Here is a 13,032-nt window from a genome sequence, read left to right on the forward strand (position 1 = left end):
GAAATTCTTGCAACCAATATAATGATATTTATATGGGGGATACAACCTTCCCAGCTCTGCAGATTTTTGCTGCAAAGAGACAATCATTAGATAATTTTTTTTAAATAATATCCATATGTAGCTTGTTTTTGGTCATAGGTCCAGGAATGGCTGAAGAATTGCAATATTTACCTGGAGCTAACCCTGCAGATAGCACTACTGGGTGATCTGAAAAGTCAGTCAATCGATCAATAATATAATAATACTTTTATATTTACAGTCTGTAGAAACAATGAGAATAGAAAGGTTCAGAACTTTTGTGAAACATCACATCAGTTGAGAAGTATATGGCAAATAGAAATCCAATATGGATTATGTTAAGAGATAGATGGGAGGGGTTGAATGGAGCTGAAGGTTGAGACTAATAACAACTAATAATAAATAGACTGTGTCCATAAAATGTATGTAGTATGTATAAGCTGGAAATACAGGCCTAAGGGTTGTTGTTCACTAGTTTACTCCAATTGGGGGAGGGGTGCTAGGGTTAGACAGTAATAAAGGAAAATATATATATTTTTAAAGTGTGTGTGTGTTTAAGCAATATAGCACGAGGGGGTGTGGTATATGGCCAATTGACCATGGCTACGGGCTGTTCTTAGGCACGACGCAAACTGACCTCAAAAAGCACTAATCGCTCAGCACTACCAATGACAAAATCATATATTTTCATGATGTTGATGTATTTTTTTTCATGTTCAGTCAGTGTCATCTGTGAGAAAAGTTTGTGTCCAGACTTCAGTCAAAACTTTGAACATTATGCATTGAGGCCACCAGACATCAGCTATATTATTCCTGCGATGTGTCCCTCTCCCCATATCTCAGTGGTCTGGGGCCAGGCATTGGCATTTACAGTTTAAACTCTCCCTGCATTTCCAGACAATGTTTCAGACTGGGAGCCGGAGGACGAGGGTCCCTGGTGGTCCTGCAACATTTACAGCAGGCAGAGCAGCATGATAATATATTGTAATGAGGCTCTCCTGAGGAGGGAGCTGAGTCACCTTTACAGGCCAGGCCAGGCCAGCCTATCTGCTCGGTGTCAGCTGGGCTCTCTCCTCCTGGCATGGATGGGGAATATGACAGTCCCATGGATGGAAGGCTGACCTGGTTTTACAACCTGGCTGGAGACGTCTGTCCTCTCACCATCTCTGAATCTGAACACATACAGATGCACCAAATATATTGGCACCTTTCCATGATTCACTATTTCTTCTCAAATAAGTTGAAATTTAAAAACTTTGTGTTCACACGTGTATTTGTTTGATTTACAACTGCACAGGACCCAAAAAATGTCATGTATTTCACCTGTGGTAAGTTGCAGGTGCCTACCGGGTAAAAATAGCCATTCAATCAGTTTTTCAAAGAGAAAACATATTATTCTGCTTCATTGATCTCCATTGAAAAAGTGCAAGGGTGCCAAACATTGTACAAAATATTAGGAACGCCTTCCAAATATTGAGTTTTGTATTTATTATGGATCCTTTGGCAACAGCTACTCTTCCTGGGGTCCAACAAAATTAAGGCAGTTATAATTTTTTTAAAAACATTACAATACATCCACTGGCTTTACTCAAGGGGGGATATGCCAGTGGCATGTCGTTAGTAAAGATGCAGGGTGGTATGCTGCTGGCTTAATAAGTGTAAGTGCTTTTGGATGTCCTCCCCTTTAAGCGTGCTGAAAGTCTGTCAATTTGTTTACTGAAAAATAGCATTGGATCTGGTCAAACACATCCAAATGGTTGGTAACAGGCTGATTGGTCGGCTATTACTTTTGCCTGAGGGAACACATTTTCTAGTAGGCTTAAATTGAAGATATGGCAAAAAGGAGTGGCAATATCGTCCGCTAATATCCTCAGTATTTTTCCATCCAAGTTGTCAGACCCGGTGGCCTTTTCACCTCTTCCACACTTACTTTACGGAATTCAAAATTACAATGCTTGTCTTTCATAATTTGTTCAGATATACTTGTGTAGTGTCAGCATTTGTTGCTGGCATGTTGTGCCTAAAGTTGCTAATCTTGCCAATAAAAAAAATATTAAAGTAGTTGGCAATATCAGTGGGTTTTGGGATGAATGAGTCATCTGATTCAATCAATCAAATGTATTTATAAAACCTTTTTACATCAGCCGATGTCACAAAGTGCTGTACAGAAACCCAGCCTAAAACCCCAAACAGCAAGCAATGCAGATGTAGAAGCATGGTGGCTATGAAAACTCAATAGAAAGGCCAGACCCTAGGAAGAAACCTAGAGAGGAACAGGCTCTGAGGGGTGGCCAGTCATCTTCTGGCTGTGGCGGGTGGAGATTATAACAGAACATGGCCAAGATGTTCAAACGTTCATAGATGACCAGCAGGGTCAGATAATAATAATCAGCTGAGTTTTCCTTTTTGCCCAAAATGTAATTTAAGGTGCTCCAAAGCCTTACTATCATTCTTTATGTCATTTATCTTTGTTTCATAGTATAGTTTATTCTTCTTTTTATTCAGTTTAGTCACAATTTCTCAATTTGCTGTACCTTTGCCAGTTGGTTGTACAGCCAGACCTCTTTTGCCATTTATTTAGCTTCACCCCTCTCAACCATACAGTTGCACCCCCTTTTGCCATCAGAACAGCCCCAATTCGTCGGGAAATGGACTCTACCAATGTATCGAAAGAGTTCCACAGGGATGCTGGTTAATGTTGACTCCAATGCTTCCCGCAGTTGTCAAGTTGTCTGGATGTCCTTTGGGTGTTGGACCATTCTTGATACACACAGGAAACTGTTGAGCTTGAGAAATTCAGCAGTGTTGCAGTTCTTGACACACTCAAACCGATGCACCTGGCACCTACTACCCAGGGTTTCCGTTAGGAAAATGTGTCGCCGGACATTTGTCCTGCAACATTTTAATTTACAGGAAATTTGAGAAATTATCCGGACCCATATGCATTGGGTGCGTAAACCTGATTAGGGGGGTCCACCCATGGCACTCAGGATTACATAAATCACATTTAGAATGGTAATTCATAAAAAACAGAACATGCAAGTTGACGAATTAGAAGCACAAGCATTACGCTACACTCGCAATAACATCTGCTAACCATGTGTATGTGACCAATAAAATTAGATTTGATTTGATGATGCTTACCGAATTCTGATGTGGACTTTGATGTGCATTAGACTAACTGGTTACATTTACTTTTCCTCGGCCAACAAGATGAGTAGTTTCAATCTACTATAGTAGAAAAGTTTAGGCTACTTATTCTATTGGTTAGCTTGTCGAGAAAGAAATAGACTGTTCCAAACAGACTCTGGGACAGTTGTGGGACAATATTCATACCAACATAAATAAAATAACACTAAAAATAAATGTCTGATGCAACAGATCAGAATGTTTAGCTTAAAATGGTGATAAATTATTATTTCTTCACATTACAAGTGCAGCAATGCGCACAAAGCAGTAGGCTACGTGCAAATGTACGTTCCGTAATGCAATTAGTGGGAAACCACCTTTGTCAAAAGGGCACTGCACATGCGAGCGGTTTCATGTGATGAAAATATCCATTAGAAATTTAGAATAGAGGAGATCTAATAGGCTACTTTGAAGCAAGGTAAGACATGCCTCAAAATATGTATTAAAATGTTCAGGTTTTAAACCATTGTTTTCAAAATGTGTGTGTGACGCACTGATGAAGCCTGTCTTCCATTTCCATTTTCAAAACAACTCAGAATTAGTTCTATCACTAGAAAATGGCTACAAAAAGACCCTCCCACAGTGACACAATGGATAGTGATTGTAAAGAAATACACCATATGGAGCGTATGACCTTTGCTTTAAGAACTCAAGAGGACAGAGGTCAGGATTTACTGGGAAAATTGGTTTTTAAAAAAACAACTCAGAAATCTCTGACTTCCAACTTCAGTGCATTCAAGACTGGGAACTTGGCAAAAAACGAGCTCCGACTGGGAATTACAACTCCGCAACTCTGTCTAGAGTGCCGATTTTCCTGACTTTAAGATCACTGACGTCATGATTTGACCTTTTATCTTTCCAAGTTCCCAGTTGTCTTGAAAGCACCACAAGATGTAGCAGCAGCAACATATTTTCCACTCAAAGGCTCTGTATCTGTATGCTGTACGCTTGTGATAAATAAGCTGCATAACGAATATACATACTGTACACAAGCCTATTTAATTCCACTAAATTCATTTATAGACAGATAAGCATGACCAGTCAAATGTATTTCTATCAATGAATCGGCTAAAAAGCATTATTTCGCAATGGGATTTTTTTCTTTCTCCTGGACAATTGGCTGGCGCAAATTTTATTCATCGTCTTTAAAAATATATATCGGACAAAAGCTGGCTATTACCTAACCCTGCTATTACCATACCCTGTTCAAAGGCACTTAAATATTTTGTCTTGCCCATTCACACTCTGAATGGCATACATGCACAATCCATGTCTTAAGGCTTGTCTCTTCCATGTCTCTTCTGTATCTACACTGATTTGAAGTGAATTTAACAAGTGGCATCAATAAGGAATCATAGCTTTCGCATGGTAAGTCTGTCATTGGAAGAGCAGGTGTTGAGGCCAAATACACTCAATGTATTTGCCCTCAATTGTATGTGCTGAATGCAACAGATACTACAGATCTAATGTGTTTGTTGTTTAACCTTAAGTCAAATTTGAACTCATGTCCAGAGTGGATATAAGGCAGAACATGTTTTCATCCACACGAGACCATGCAGTGAGACCATGTTGTCTGTTTCAGCGGGACCTTCTGGCAGTGCAGCGGTTAGTGTGGCACAAAGCCCTGGTTGGGGCCCTGAGGGAGGGCAAGATAATCCTGGCCAGCAGCACCCAGAAAGCCGTCAGACTCAGCCTCTACCCCTACCTCTGTCTGCTGGATGAAAAGGACTATGTAGACATCATGATCCAGGTATATAACCCGCTGAATACTATCAGTATATTGGTGCTTCGGTCATACACACATCTGTTGTTTTAAATCTCACCCTTTTGAAAGGTGATGATCTGAATGATCCAAAGTTGAATTTGACTTTCCGCAATGTTCTGCGCTCGGATCCCTCAGATAAAACCCACTGAATCCCAGCAGTATCTATTACCCTGGGTCCTATAGACCTCTGTTGTATTTAGAGTTCAGGGTTGAGGTTTATTTAGCAACTTTGTAGTATTGCATAAAATGTTATTCTATAAAATCCGGATTGTCCTAATCATGTTGCTCTTTGTCTGTGGTCAGAGTCTGTCCAACCTGCCTCCCAGTGGGGAGTCTCTCCACATCCTGGCCAAGGAGCTAGGCAACCGGGTTCACAACATGTTCTGCATCCGCATGAAGGGACACAATCAGATGGTGGACAAGCTTAGTCATATCTACAATGAATATACTGAGCTACTAGCCAAAGACTCTAAGGTATGACACTCCTCCACATCTGGTCTTTATCTGGTCTTTATCTGAAGACGTATCAAATTATTGACCTACTGTTTGACTTAAAGAAAACCTCCTTACTGTGCCTTGCAGGAGTTTGACGTATTGCCTAGGGAGCGATGGTGGAAGCTGGAGGCGGAGCATAGCTCTGGTCCCTCCCTGCTGGGGGACGAGACCCACTGGCCTCACATGGTGGTGGTGGAGCTGGGTACCTACCTGGTGGACCTCATGGTCAAGCACATGAAAGTGAACAGTGACCTCCTCAACTCTGCCTACGACCGAAAGCTCATCCCTGTGCTCTACCACATGTACACCTTCCGCAGTAACAAACAGGTAAAGAATATACTAGAGTGGAATTGTTAGTTGAAGTGATTTTATGCCAGTTATTTTCTCCCAATTTATTCACCCAATTTCCCAGGGTTAGTGTTGGTTCCTCAGCTCATGCCTTAATCTTCACGTCGGCATTTATGAGCGAAATCGATCAGTAGTGCAGCAGTGAAAAGCAGCCAGAACATAACAGGTGACCTTGGTTTTGGACAGGGCTGTCTGTCATAGCTTCTCCATCTGTCTTCAGCTCTCCTCTCTCAGCTCAGCTCCCTCATATTACTCTCTGCCTGCATGGTCTGGCTCATAGGCATATGAATAATAAAACCGCTTTCCCTGCAAGAGTGGACGGCGGTGCAGTTGAGTAAGACGAATGGCTTCCAAACTAATCCTTTTTTTACTGTCCCCTTAATTGGCTGGCTGATTTACTGTCCTGGGATAACTGACAAGGAAATTAAGACACTTTCTATATTGTCCTCCGAGCCTCGTTCCTGGTGGGGGAAAAAAAGCACCTGCCGGCATCTCAACCTGGTGGACTTGATGTGCTTTGACAGTGGAGTCCACTGTGGGTTTCGAAGCTTGTCTCTGGCCACCCATCCTTCTGCTGTTCTGGCTCAGAGGGATAGAGGGTAGGCCAGCAGGGGTGCAGCCTAATGATTTTACAGCATGCACAGTTAGGCTCTGCCTGGTTGATGGACTGAATCTGTTATAATATCTCTCTCTCTTTAGCTCTCTCTGTGCACTGTTGGTTTATACTGTGGTGCTGTTCAATGCTGTTTCTGTCTGTCTGGGTTTGGATGGTGAAGCCTTTCAGGGAGTAGTTAGTTCATCTCCAGCTGTCACGTGATTAAAACCGCTATGAACTGGGTTCCCGAGTGGTGAAGCTGTCTAAGGCACTGCATCACAGTGATAGAGGCGTCACTACAGACCTGGGTTCGATCCCAGGCTGTGTCACAACCGGCCGTGATCGAGAGTGCCATAGGGCGGCGTGCAATTGGCCCAGCGTCGTCCGGGTTATGGGAGGGTTTGGCCGGGGGGGCTTTACTTGGCTCATTGTGCTCTAGCGAATCCTTGTAGCGGGCCGGACGCCTGCAGGCTGACCTCGGTTGTCAGTTGAATGGCCTCGGTTGTCAGTTTCCTCCGACACATTGGTGCAGCTGGCTTTGGGGTTAAGCGGGCGGGAGTTAAGAAGCGGGTTTTGGTGGGTCATATTTCAGAGGACGCATGACTCGACCTTCGCCTTCTGAGCCTGTTGGGGATTTGCAGTAATGAGACCAGATCGAAATTGGGGAGGAAAATGGGCTAAAAAAATTATAAATAAACCTTCTATGAACCAGACACCTTAGCTGAAGCAATGATTAATGTGTTGTTGTCTCAGCAAATACGCCTGACTCTTTTACTGAAGCTTAATTGAAACATTCAGCTCTGTTTTGAGCATATATTTGATTGGACTGGTACTGTATTTGTATTATCTGTATTTAATGTAATTAATTAGATCTCTTGTGATGTGATTGGCTCCAGGTCGGCTTCATCAAGCCGCACCCCATCCTGACGCAAATGCAGCAGGATGCCATGGACACCACACTGACCTTTGACTCCTACGTGATGCCCATGCTGTGCCCGCCCGTGCCCTGGACCTCGGCTAAATTCGGCGCTTACCTCCTCACCCCCACCAAAATGATGCGCGCGGTGGAAGGCGCCAACCAGCATGAGATCCTGCTGGAGAAGTGCCAGGATGCTGACCTTCATGCCGTGCTGGACTCCCTCAACCAGCTGGGCAACGCAGCCTGGAGGATCAACCAGCCCCTGCTGGACATCATCATCTCCATCTTCAATGACAAGGGTAGCGAGAAGCTGGACGTTCCGCCGCCCAACTCTGAGGCTCCTAAGATTCCCCGCTACAACCAGCAGGACTCAGCCACCTTCACCTCAGCCGAGAAGGCCCACCTGAAGAGGGAGGTGGTTAATGCCAAGAAGAAGTGCAGTGAGATGCACAGCCTCAGGATGGACGCCCTCTATAAACTCTCCATCGCCAACCACATGAGGGACGAGGTCTTCTGGTTCCCCCACAACATGGACTTCCGCGGGCGCACCTACCCGTGCCCGCCCTACTTCAACCACCTAGGTAGCGATGTGACCAGGGCCGTCCTGGTGTTTGCGGAGGGGAAGCCCTTAGGGCCGGGCGGGCTGGAATGGCTGAAGATCCACCTGGTCAACCTGACAGGCTTGAAGAAACGCAGCTCGCTGGCAGGCAGGTTGGAGTATGCCAACTCCATCATGGACGACATCCTGGACTCTGCAGACAACCCCCTCATCGTCAGTCTGCTAACAATGTTTTCTGTTTCTTATCATACTGTTGGAGCTCGTAGATTGAGATTATTATTCTACTTACTGGGAGATAACCGAACCGTTGAGTAGTAATGTTGTGTATCTAGTACTGCATTGTCTATGTTTCCATGGCAGGGTAAGAAGTGGTGGCAGAATGCAGATGAACCCTGGCAAACCCTGGGCTGCTGTATGGAGATAGCCAACGCCGTCAGGTCACCTGACCCCACACACTTCATCTCCCACTTTCCTGTACATCAGGTAATGACGTTGACCTCTAACCCCTACCACTTGACCCTCCATGTAGATCTGAAAGGATTATATAGGTACAGTTGAAGTCAGAAGTTAACATACAGTTAGGTTGAAGTCATTAAAACTCGTTTTTCAAACACTCCACACATTTCTTGTTAACAAACTATAGTTTTGGCAAGTCGGTTAGGACATCTACTTTGTGCATGACACAAGTAATTTTTCCAACAATTGTTTACAGACAGATTATTTCACTTATAATTCACTGTATCACAATTCCAGTGGGTCAGAAGATTACATACACTATGTTGACAGTGGCATTTAATCAGCTTGGAACATTCCAGAAAATGATGTCATGGTTTTAGAAGCTTCTGATGGGCGAATTGACACTATTTGAGTCGATTGGAGGTCTAACTGTGGATGTATTTCAAGGCCTACCTTCAAACTGAGTGCCTCTTTGCTTGACATCATGGGAAAATCAAAATAAATCCACCTCTGAACATTTTTTGTTGACCTCCACAATTCTGGTTCATCCTTGGGAACAATTTCCAAATGCCCGAAGGTACCACTTTCATCTGTACAAACAATAGTACGCAAGAATAAACACCATGGGACCACGCAGCCGTCATACCGCTCAGGAAAGAGACGCGTTCTTTAGTGCGAAAAGTGCAAATCAATCACAGAACAACAGCAAAGGACCTTGTGAAGATGCTGGAGGAAACAGGTACAAAAGTATCTATATCCACAGTAAATCTAGTCCTATATCGACATAACCTGAAAGGCCGCTCAGCAAGGAAGAAGCCACTGCTCCTAAACCAACATCAAAAAGCCAGACTACGGTTTGCAACTGCACAAAGGGACAAAGATTGTACTTTTTGTAGAAATGTCCTCTGGTTTGATGAAACAAAAATAGAACTCTTTGGCCATAATGACCATCATTATGTTTGGAGGAAAAAGGGGGAGGCTTGCAAGCCGAAGAACACCATCCCAAACGTGAAGCACGGGGTGGCAGCATCATGGTGTGGGGATGCTTTGCTGCAGGAGGGACTGTTGCACTTCACAAAATAGATGGCATCATGAGGAAAGAAAATGATGTGGATATATTGAAGCAACATCTCAAGACATCAGTCAGGAAGTTAAAGCTTGGTTGCAAATGGGTCTTCCAAATGGACAATGACCCCAAGCATACTTCCAAAGTTGTGGCAAAATGGCTAAAGGACAACAAAGTCAAGGTATTAAAGTGGCCATCACAAAGCCCTGACCTCAATCCTATAGAAAATGTGTGGACAGAACTGAATAAGCCTACAAACCTGACTCAGTTACACCAGCTCTGTCAGGAGGAATGGGCCAAAATTCAACCAACTTATTGTGGGAAGCTTGTGGAAGGCTACCCGAAACGTTTGACCCAAGTTAATCAATTTAACAGCAATGCTACCAAATACTAATTGAGTGTATGTAAACTTCTGACCCACTGGGAATGTGATGAAATAAATAAAAGCAGAAATAAATAATTCTCTCTACTATTATTCTGACATTTTACATTCTTAAAATAAAGTGGTGATCCTAACTGACCTAAGACAGGGAGTCTTTACTAGTATTAAATGTCAGGAATAGTGAAAAACTGAGTTTAAATGTATTTGGCTAAGGTGTATGTAAACTTCCGACTTTAACTGTAGGTGTAAGCAATATGGTCATCCAGCCTAAATTATGTGTTCAGACATCAGTTAGCTGTCTGTTGGCTGGGCTCTGGCTATGTAATAGAGCCAGTGGTAGAGCAATCTGCAGGGGTAAGCACAATCGGTGCCCAGTTAAAACCTCACAAAGAGCTGAGCAGCCCATTGACCTGGTCTTTCTCTGCTGCTTCAGGACTCCATCCATGGCCACGGTTAATCTTTTATTTGCCACTCCAATAAAAGTTGCTTGCTTATTTGCTCTCTATTTTCCTTTCTATTATTTTCGATTCTCTCTGTCTCTGTGTGAGAAGTCAAGGTCCAGATGTCTTTGGACTGAGCATAGTAATTTGACTGGTACTTAATTGTCTGTTACTCTAGCCTCGGAAAAATGACAATCTGTGGGCTATGTCATTGTTAAATGAAACGAATGCTGCCAGCAGTATCACACCGCCTACTCGACTCAATCCACCAGTTTTGTGATCTGTTATAGTGTTGCATCTCTCTCTCTCCCTCCTCTCTCTCAGGATGGCTCGTGTAACGGCCTGCAGCACTATGCAGCCCTGGGTCGAGACGTGATTGGTGCCACCTCTGTGAACCTTATTCCCTGTGAGGTGCCCCAGGATGTCTACAGCGGGGTGGCACAGCAGGTCAGTCAGCCTGGGCACCAGAGGGCGCAGTGTGCAGGGGTTCTAGTTAATGCTGGGGTGGTTGAATCACCCTTCCCTTACCACCTGATTCAGATGGGTTGGGTTAAATGCGGAAGACACATTTCAGTTGAATGCATTGTAGTAAAACCCTTTCCCTTATACTGTAGTAATAACACCAGCGGTCAAAACAGCTTGGCTGTAATGCCCAAATTCATGTTCTATTTATCTTCCTATGTCCTTGATGAGTGTCTTACATTATTGAGCATCTTTATTCATTTACTTGGGTGGTTGGACTCCTAGAGAATGACAGTCTACTTGTTATTTTTCCTTAGCACAGTCTATAATAACAGCACCTGCTCTCCTCAGCCTTACATCAGGCTTACTTTGCCTCTTTGCCCCAGAGCTCCTCTTTGCCCCAGAGCTCCTCTTTTCCCCAGAGCTCCTCTTTTCCCCAGAGCTCCTCTTTGCCCCAGAGCTCCTCTTTGCCCCAGAGCTCCTCTTTGCCCCAGAGCTCCTCTTTGTCCCAGAGCTCCTCTTTGTCCCAGAGCTCCTCTTTGCCCCAGAGCTCCTCTTTGTCCCAGAGCTCCTCTTTGTCCCAGAGCTCCTCTTTGCCCCAGAGCTCCTCTTTTCCCCAGAGCTCCTCTTTTCCCCAGAGCTCCTCTTTGTCCCAGAGCTCCTCTTTGTCCCAGAGCTCCTCTTTGTCCCAGAGATCCTCTTTTCCCCAGAGCTCCTCTTTGTCCTAGAGCTCCTCTTTGTCCCAGAGCTCCTCTTTGCCCAAGAGCTCCTCTTTGTCCCAGAGCTCCTCTTTGCCCAAGAGCTCCTCTTTGCCCCAGCTCCTACAGCCCAAGGATTCTGCTCTGAACAAGCGTCTCATTTTAAGGGGAAATAATTTTAGGCTAATAGTGAGCCTATTGATTTTAGCACTGGTGGGAGTGGAGAGTGTTTATGCTGTGATAAAAAAGCACAGTGCGGCCATGCCAAAAACATCAAGCCTCATTTAACTGGAGCAGCAGAGTACATTGAGGAGTTCTCAATGAGCTGGGCTGCCCGTCAGAAAAGTGCTGTGTCAGTGCTCTCTGCTCCCTCCTACCTCATTGTCCACTCACCCCTGGGAGCTCTGATTAGAAAGCAGCTGATGAAATCATCTCCGCTCTGAGTCCTAGGGAGGAGAAACACCTCCTGTACACACAGGGCCCCAATCATCCAGGTTACAATGTTTACAGGAAGTATACACCCGGTGTAACTTTAAAGTGATTGCAGTTCATTGATTCAGACTGTACACTTGTATAACTAGTACAGCAGGTTCTGTACAGGCTATACAGCAAAGTGCTACTAAAGCAATTGCTCTATTGAGGCAGTGTGGTAGCTGTGTCGCATGCACTGACAGTCTAAATCATTGTATTGTCTGTAGCACACTGAGTCAATGTGGTGCTCTTATGCTCCCAAATGATGCTCTGTGCCTGTCAGTCAGTGAATGATACTATTGTGAGTCAGTGCGATTCCCTTTGGACAAGATGACAATGTTTTTGGTGCTCTCTGTGGGTTTTATAGGTGGAGGAGTTCCGTGTGCGGGATGCTGAGAAGGGTCTGAAGATCGCCCAGGTGCTGGAGGGCTTCATCAGCAGGAAGGTGGTGAAGCAGACGGTGATGACGGTGGTGTACGGGGTGACGCGCTACGGAGGACGCCTACAGATAGAGAAGAGGCTCAAGGAGATTGATGACTTCCCCAAGGTAAGGCCTACCAGTAGCCTCCAGGACCCCGGGGGGGACAATAAAGATTGGTTCCATTTATCCATGCTCGGGTGTTGGCTAAGCTATACCATTATACTAGTGTGTACCGATACCACGATAGTATCACGGTACCAAAACGTCATGATACTTATGATACCAGCATTTTAGAATACCGTAGTACCATTTCATATGATACTACCAAAATTTAATCCCCTACTGATCTAAAGAACCTGCTGGCGCCTGTTATAAAATGTTTATATATTCAGTTGATTTGAAGCAACAACCACCAGTCTCTGGTATGCGCCGGTCCAATAATATCCACTTCACTTTCATGTTGCAACTGTAATCAGCCAGCAGTATCCCCTTCCAGCCATCACTCACATGCCTCTCTCTGTCCAAGCTTCCTGCACATCTGTTCCTCCATCAGTTTTGTAAATATCATTTAGGGGATGCAGACCCTGATGAGTCTTCTGGTGTTACATTGGAGCAGAGCGTACAAAGTTGGCATCATTTCATTGACTGTTACCAAGAGCACAGGCTAGTCTTAGTAAGGTTCACTGTCATGCGCAGCCTCTGAGTGCCAGAGAGGGGAAATGGACAGGCATGCTTGCAGCTTTACAGC

At 44.4% G+C, this 13,032-nt stretch overlaps 1 protein-coding gene across 1 annotated transcript in view; it reads left to right on the top strand.

Annotated features, from left to right (window-relative positions):
- LOC109902485 (DNA-directed RNA polymerase, mitochondrial-like) overlaps nucleotides 1–13,032 on the top strand; it is a 98,411-nt gene that overhangs the window by 40,077 nt on the left and 45,302 nt on the right. Inside the window, exons 7-13 of the mRNA XM_031786156.1 lie at nucleotides 4,790–4,957; nucleotides 5,276–5,446; nucleotides 5,555–5,794; nucleotides 7,307–8,101; nucleotides 8,249–8,371; nucleotides 10,557–10,679; nucleotides 12,231–12,410. Of these exons, the coding sequence (XP_031642016.1) occupies nucleotides 4,790–4,957; nucleotides 5,276–5,446; nucleotides 5,555–5,794; nucleotides 7,307–8,101; nucleotides 8,249–8,371; nucleotides 10,557–10,679; nucleotides 12,231–12,410 (1,800 nt within the window). The remainder of the gene's footprint in view (nucleotides 1–4,789; nucleotides 4,958–5,275; nucleotides 5,447–5,554; nucleotides 5,795–7,306; nucleotides 8,102–8,248; nucleotides 8,372–10,556; nucleotides 10,680–12,230; nucleotides 12,411–13,032) is intronic.

The sequence above is a fragment of the Oncorhynchus kisutch genome, linkage group LG13 (assembly GCF_002021735.2).
Source record: "Oncorhynchus kisutch isolate 150728-3 linkage group LG13, Okis_V2, whole genome shotgun sequence".
In the NCBI taxonomy this organism is placed as follows: domain Eukaryota; kingdom Metazoa; phylum Chordata; class Actinopteri; order Salmoniformes; family Salmonidae; genus Oncorhynchus; species Oncorhynchus kisutch.